Source organism: Microtus ochrogaster, chromosome 8, assembly GCF_000317375.1.
Source record: "Microtus ochrogaster isolate Prairie Vole_2 chromosome 8, MicOch1.0, whole genome shotgun sequence".
NCBI lineage: Eukaryota > Metazoa > Chordata > Mammalia > Rodentia > Cricetidae > Microtus > Microtus ochrogaster.
The window spans coordinates 13,638,763-13,645,801 of record NC_022015.1 but is presented as its reverse complement, the minus strand read 5'-3'; the positions used below and the strand labels follow the sequence as shown (position 1 = coordinate 13,645,801).

Here is a 7,039-nt window from a genome sequence, read left to right as displayed (position 1 = left end):
ACATAATGTCCAAAGACTAGCTACCCTACTCCATAGATACGTGCTCAGTCAAGTTCACTGTGGCTGTAGTCACAGCAGCAAGGAAAGGAAACAGCCTGAATGTCCTTCAGTCTATCAGTGCACAATGAAGATGCGGTGCATATACACTATGGAATACTACTCAGCTGTAAAGAAAATGAAGTCATGAACTTTGCAGGCAAATGGATGGACCTAGAAAAGTTTGTCATGAGTGAGGCACCCAGACCCAGAAAGACAAATACCACATGTTCTTTCTTTGAAAGTTCCTAGCACCATATCTTCATATGTGAATACAATCCTGGAGTGAGTGCAGAAACCAGGAAAGTAAAGAGTGACCACTGGGAGTGGGAGGGGATGGAGCAGTAGAGAGGAAAACAGCAGGGCACGCATGATGTGAAGAGGGAAATGGGGAAGGCCGGCTCTAGTAAAGGAGGAGAAGGAAAATAAATACAGAAAGAAAGAGAAAGGTAAAGTAACAGTAAGGATGTCTGAAAAGTCCAACGATCTACCTAAAAGTACCTATAATATACATAAGTAGGTGTGTATATATGTGTGTATGTGCAAAGAGAGAAACATTAAATGAAATTTTCCCATCTGGGCTAACAATGCTCCCTCTCAGACCACAGATCATCTAACAAAACCCCCAACACCAAGCATGAAAAGCCGTCTTTTTAGTTATTGGTCAGGGTTATTGTCCAAGAGACTCCCAGAACGTTACAGTCTACTGCTGTTGCTCTTGGCTTCCTCCAAGTGAAGGAAGGTAATTCCCTATTTCTGAAGACACCATCCACTTCAGACACAGGGCCCAGAGAGAGGCCCCTGACTGAACTGGAATGGACCCGAATGTCTCCTCCCTGAGAACTAGCCTCCCTGGTACCAGAAAGCACCATGCAAGTTTCTGGGAGAGGAAGCAAATAACACCTAGCTATGACACCTATGAACCACAACAACCAGCTTGGCATGATAACCCTAAGAGGGGGCAGAAGCAGCAAGAATACATTGGTGGTAACCAGCACCTCAAGACCCACTCAACAGGAGGGATGCCATGCCTGGTACTGGATGCCTAGACCCAGGGTTAGAAAGTCATGGATCTTGGAAGAGAACCTACAACCATCACTTTACTGAACCAGCATAACCCTAACTACACTCTAAATATTGATACCCATAGATCAGTGTCCATAGAGGGCAAAAATGCCTTGTGCACACAGATAAGAACTGGAGAAATCAGGAAAAGTTAAAAATACAGCTGACCTCTCCAAAGGGTTTCTCTGTGCAGCCCTGACTGTCCTGGAACTTGCTCTGTAGACCAGGCTGGACTTGAACTCACAGAGAGCTGCCTGCCTCTGCCTCCCAAGCACTGGGATTAAAGGCATGAGCCACCATCACCTGTCTAAAATAATTTTTTTAAATTAAACAAAACTGTCTATATTAAGAAAATCCTGCCCGGTGGTAGTGGCACTTGCTTTTAATTTCTGCACTCAGTGAGTTTGAGAACAACCTGATCTACACAAAGAAAACCTGTCTCAAAAAACCAAAAATTAAAAAATAAAATTTTTTATAAAAAAATTAAAGAAAATGCCAGAGCTAGAGAGATTATTAAGAGTACTGGCTGCTCTTCCAGAGGACCAATGCTCTCTTTTGGCCTGTGAGGGCACTAGACAAGCACACAGTGCACAGATATACATGCAGAAAAAAAAAAAAAGAAACATATGAAATAAATAAAGACTTTCTTTTTTAAAAAAAACAAAATCCCAACACTTTGAAGACTTCAGGCTAGGGAGTTTCAGATTGGGTTACTTGAGACTTTTCTGGGGTAGGGGAGACTATCGAATGAAAAACAAAGTGCACAGCAGCGCCCACAGCACCCCACAGCACGGTGCTGGGGGGGGCATCTGGAGGAGCAGCCTAAAGCTGACAAGTGTCTACAGGTGAGAAATTAGGGGCCTGGAGGGTTGGGTTACACTAGGCTTTGCTTTATAAGGATTCTTCACATCACACCATTTTACTGCCTGTGCAAACAGGTTTCAAAGTTCTGTTTGTCAAGTCTGCAGCCTCTGAGGAGTGAAGTCACTTGCCAGAGCTGCACTCACCTCATCTCTGCCTGTGTATGTTCCCTGGGCTTCAGTCAAGCAGAGGAGGCAAAATTAAGGGTGGAAGAGCTAGGGAAGCTTCTTCTGGCCTCCCCCAAGATGGCCGAATATTCTGTCTGCTGCTACTGATATCCTTAAGGCAAGTAAGATAGCTTTCTCCAAACCCCAAGTTCTCCCCTAAATGCCTGGAACAGTGTGCCCATAAATGAGCATACCTGAGTTTTGAAGGTCTCCTCAATATCAGCACTTAGTGTGCTCCACTTATCAGCTTCCTGCAGAGATTCCGCAGCAAGCTGCATCCTGGACTTCACCTGGTCAATTTCCACCAGTACCTGAAAGAGAAACGGTGTACACAATTCAGTGACAGTCCCCTTTTCTCCACCTTTGGTGACCTAAAACTGTTTTATGAGTGTTCTTACCCTTCCCCTAATTTATTATTATTATTATTATTATTTTTATTATTATTACCACCCTCCTGTGTCTGCATGCATGCCTGCATGCCAGAAGAGGGTACCAGATCCCATTATAGATGGTTGTGAGCCATCATATGGTTGCTGGGAACTGAACTCAGGACCTCTGAAAGAGCAGCCAGTGCTCATAACCTCTGAACCATCTCTCTAGCCTCACCTAGATAATTTGGCTGAGAAGACAAGTTAGGTGGAAAGGCAGCCTGAGAACCAGATAGCGTTCTGAGTTCTAAATCTCCTGTGAGCAAGAGCACCTGCTGAGCAGTAGAACCCACATCAAAGACAGAAGCCAAAGTACCTGCATCGATTGTGAAGTGTCCTGCTCAAATTTTCTAATGTCCTCTTTGACAAGAATCATTTGTTCTTTCAGAAAAGATGCCTCCTGCTTCAGGGCTTCCACATCACGGAGCACTTTGGGCATGTTCTGAAGGGCCTGGAGACTTGTTTCTGCAGCAAAAATTCAAGAATGGCACTGTGCACGAGAGGTAGAAACTGGAGCTGGTAGGGTGGGAAATCATCACATGTGTGGTGACATAAAGGAAACTTTCCCTGTAACATTACCAATCAGCTTTGAGAATCTGCAGGGAATGTGTAGCAAAACAGGGATCAGAGAGGTCCCCTCAGCCAGGACCGTGTCCTCAGCAGAATGAAACTGTGCTTCAGAAACAATCACTATCAACCTGATCCAAGACCAACAGAAAGAATGAAGGACACGGTGTGGTAGTGTGGGCCTGTAGGATTACTGTAAAAAGTGATGCCATCTTAGGCTACATAGGGAGTTCCAGGTCTGCCTGGATTACAATAGTGAGACATTGTCTCAAACAAACAAAGAAGTGGGGGATGATGGCTCCATGACTAAGAACAACTACTGCTCTACCAGAGGATGGAATATGGATGGGGTCTCTAACTCTAGCTCACGGGATCTCAGGGCACCTGCACATGCGCACACATGCATATAAAAGAAAATAAATCTCAAACACAACCCAAGAGCTGGGGCTGGAGCTCACTGGCAAGGCACTTGTCAAGTATTATGTGAGTTTAGTGCCTATCTGCTTGCCATGGTCTTTTTTCTTGTTCTTGTATTTTTATTTTGTTGGACTTTTTCTGGGATATTTTTCTTCTAATTCCAACCCTTTCAGGAATATACTCAGTTTTCCAAATTACAAAAAGCAATAGAAAGCTTCCTGGGGGTTGGGATTGCAGGCTCACACTACCACACCTTGTCCTTCATTCTGTCTTGTCGTCTGCTGGTCTTGGGTCAGGTTGCTTGCTGCAGGGGGGGGGGGAGTATTTATCAAGTGACCTTCAAATACGGTTTTGTTTTTATTTTCCAATGAACCAGGTTGAGGACACCTTTAAGAGGTGTTCGTCCAAAATGAGTAGCTGCTATGAGTCTCTATTGACTAGGGACTGTCAGTGATGCCGCAAACAGACACTTTAACTACCTGACAGCATCTGAGATGAGAGCCTAGGAACTCTAACCACTAGAGCTTCTAGGTGTCTGGTGTGCTCAGAATCTGGGAAGAGCCTTCAAAGTGGAATGAATGGCCGGGGACAGGGACATGCCTGAGCTACCAATGAAAGCCAGCCTGTCTTGTGTTTTCCCTTAATACACATGTAATCTTTTGGAAACTCATAAGGTGAATTCCAGCTCCGTGAGCTGGGGCCACCATACTGATGAACATGAAAACAGAATCATAAGCAAAACCCGGTGTTTTTACTTTTTGGGACCCATGAGGACGGATGCATACAAAATGGCCTTGGCTGCAACAGCCTAGAGGCAGGAACGCCACTGTCTCCAGTCATCCCCGTGTCCTTAGGGCTGAGTACGTTCCGCAGCATCTGTTCTATCGTCTGGTTGGTGTGAGACAGGGTCCAAGATCTGTGTTTCTAACACTTCTGAACACAAGCAAGCATGTGTGTCCCAGGAGCCACTGCTCCCACCCCTAGACCAAGGGAAATAGACCCTGGATGCTGAGCTGCAGCACCATAACTCAGGCTATGCGGCCCTGTGTGGTGGGCACAGTGAAACAGCAAGGAGGGGCACTGAGTCAGGCCCCTATTTCTCTCTCTCTCTCATGCCTATCCACACATATTCACTCACTCTCTTTATCACACACCAATAAATAGATGCAATAAATCTGCAGGGCATAGCATCACAGGCCTGTAATCCCAGGCACTCCAGATGCGGAGGCATGACTGCAAATTCAAGGAAGTTCAAAGCCAGTCTGGGCACCTTAGTAAGACTGTCACAAAATAAGAGTATGCAAGGACCTGGGTTTAATCCACAGCGTGTACACACACACACACACACACACACACACACACACACACGGTAAAGGTTTTCATTCAGGATGATCCATCCTCCTCATATTACAATGGCTTTGTGCCAGTCCCATATATTGCTAACTACTAGGATCAGTTAACTATTTAATGCTCTTAAGTGCTTCATTATACCAGGCTTGACAGAATGTATCTATAATCCCAGGGCTTGGGAGTCAAAGGTCACCCACCCTTCACTGGACAGCAAGTTCAAGGCCAGTAGAGGCCACAGGAGACTCCCCAAAGGACTTCTTTCAAGATTTATTTTTTTTAAATTACGTTTGCTCTGTACATAACTACAGGTGTGTCTGTGTGTCGGTTCATGCAGGCCCAAGGAGGTCTTTGGAGCTCCTGGAACTGTAGTTACAGGTAGTAGTGAGCCACCTGATGTGGGTGCTGGGAATTAAACTCGGGGCCTCTACAAGTGTAGTATGTGTTCTTAACCACTGAGCCATCGTTCCAACACTAAAAGAGGTTTTTTTGGTTTGTTTGTTTTTGTTTTTCAGTTTTCCAAGACAGGGTTTCTCTGTAGCTTTGGAGCCTGTCCTGGAAACTAGCTCTTGTAGACCAAACTGGTCTCAATCTCATAGAGATCCACCTGCCTCTGCCTTCCGAGTGTTGTTATTAAAGGCGTGCGCCACCACCACCCAGCTTTTTTTTTTCTTTAAGATGGGTGGGGGACACATATTTGTAATCCCAGAATTAGGGAAGCTGAGGCAGAAGGAGAATCACTGGAGTTTAAGGTTAGCCTAGACAACACAGACTGTCTCATAAGAAAACAAAGTATGTGTGTGTGTGTGTGTGTGTGTGTGTGTGTGTGTGTAGCCTAGACAACACAGACTGTCTCATAAGAAAACAAAGTGTGTGTGTGTGTGTGTGTGTGTGTGTGTGTGTGCACGCGTGCCCGTTTTCGTATAACCCCGGATGGCCTCAAACTCACTTTACAACCAAAGCTAGCCTTGAATTCCTGATTCTCAACCACCACCACTTCCGCAGTGCTAAAATTACAGGCGGCCACCACCAAGCCCAACTCTTTTTTTAGATTTCAAAGGAAATGGTACGGCTTCTCCAAAGGTGAAACCTGAAGTCCATAACTCAAACTACTTCACGACTCGCTTTCCCACCAAGGGAGAGGCTTGGCCCTGGGCCGGGTCCTGCAGTCGGGCGCTCAGGGTCGGGGAGGTGGGCGTCTACGCGGCTCACCCTCCACGGCGTGGTTCACCTCCTGGATGAACAGCTGTAGCTTCATCACCAGGTTGGCTGCGTGGCCGTCCGCCTTGCCCGCCACCCCGTCTTTGGGGCCGGCTTTGAAGGCCGCATTGATCCAGTCCTTCACGTCGAAGTCGTCAGCCAGGAACTTGGAGAAGTCCATGGCGCCTCCGACTTGGCGCCGAGCGACACAGCCTACGGGGCGGCCGCCGGAACCCGCCGCACCGCAACTTGCCGCCCCGTCAGCGCGCACTCGAGGAGGCCGATGTCCCTCGTCGCGAGCCGTACTCCTTCCGGAAGTCAGTGCCCGTTACCATAGCGACTGCTGCGCTGGCGGCTGCGGGCCCGGCACTATCCTAGCAGGTAGGACAGTTCTTTTTCTGTTAATATTTTCCAAGCAGTAAACCAAGTACTTCCTAGAAAACCGTCCCGTGCGTCTGCGCGTATAAACCCCGACTTCTCCTAAGAACTATTACTGTCCTAGCGTGTGACGAAGGACTGAGGCGGTTGGCAGCTCGGAAGTGGGCTGGTTGTGTAAAGATACTTGCCACCAGACCTGAGTTTCTGAGTTCGACCCCCAGCAGCCACAAACGGAAGGCGAGAACTGACACCCGCAGTTGTCCTCCGACCTCATGAGCGTGCCCTCAACACATGCACACAGGCCTCTAAATAAATAAAATGAAATTTTAAAAAAGAAATTGGCAGCCCGGCGATCTAGCCATATTTGCTCCCAGTTCGTTCCTGAAATATCCGAAAGTGTCTGTCTTTAGACTTCTGAGTAGAGTAGCTGAGATAAACTCAGTGTGTAGCTACAAGTAATGTTGCTACTTTTCCATTCTCACTAAGTGCATGCAGCACTTCCTTTTTAGTTTTATTTTATGTGGATGAGTGTTTTGCCTGCATGTATGTCTGTGAACCACCTGCGTACCTGGT

The 7,039-nt window shown here is 46.8% G+C and overlaps 1 protein-coding gene across 1 annotated transcript in view; it reads right to left on the bottom strand.

Moving 5' to 3' along the window:
• The window catches only part of Cog7 (component of oligomeric golgi complex 7), a 66,590-nt gene extending 59,831 nt beyond the window's left edge, over window positions 1-6,759 (bottom strand). The window contains exons 1-3 of the mRNA XM_005351135.3: window positions 6,101-6,759; window positions 2,874-3,022; window positions 2,324-2,440 (exon numbers count right to left, since the gene is read on the bottom strand). Coding sequence (XP_005351192.1) covers window positions 2,324-2,440; window positions 2,874-3,022; window positions 6,101-6,269 — 435 coding nt within the window. The 5' untranslated portion in view covers window positions 6,270-6,759. The remainder of the gene's footprint in view (window positions 1-2,323; window positions 2,441-2,873; window positions 3,023-6,100) is intronic.
• Window positions 6,760-7,039: the final 280 nt, after the last annotated feature.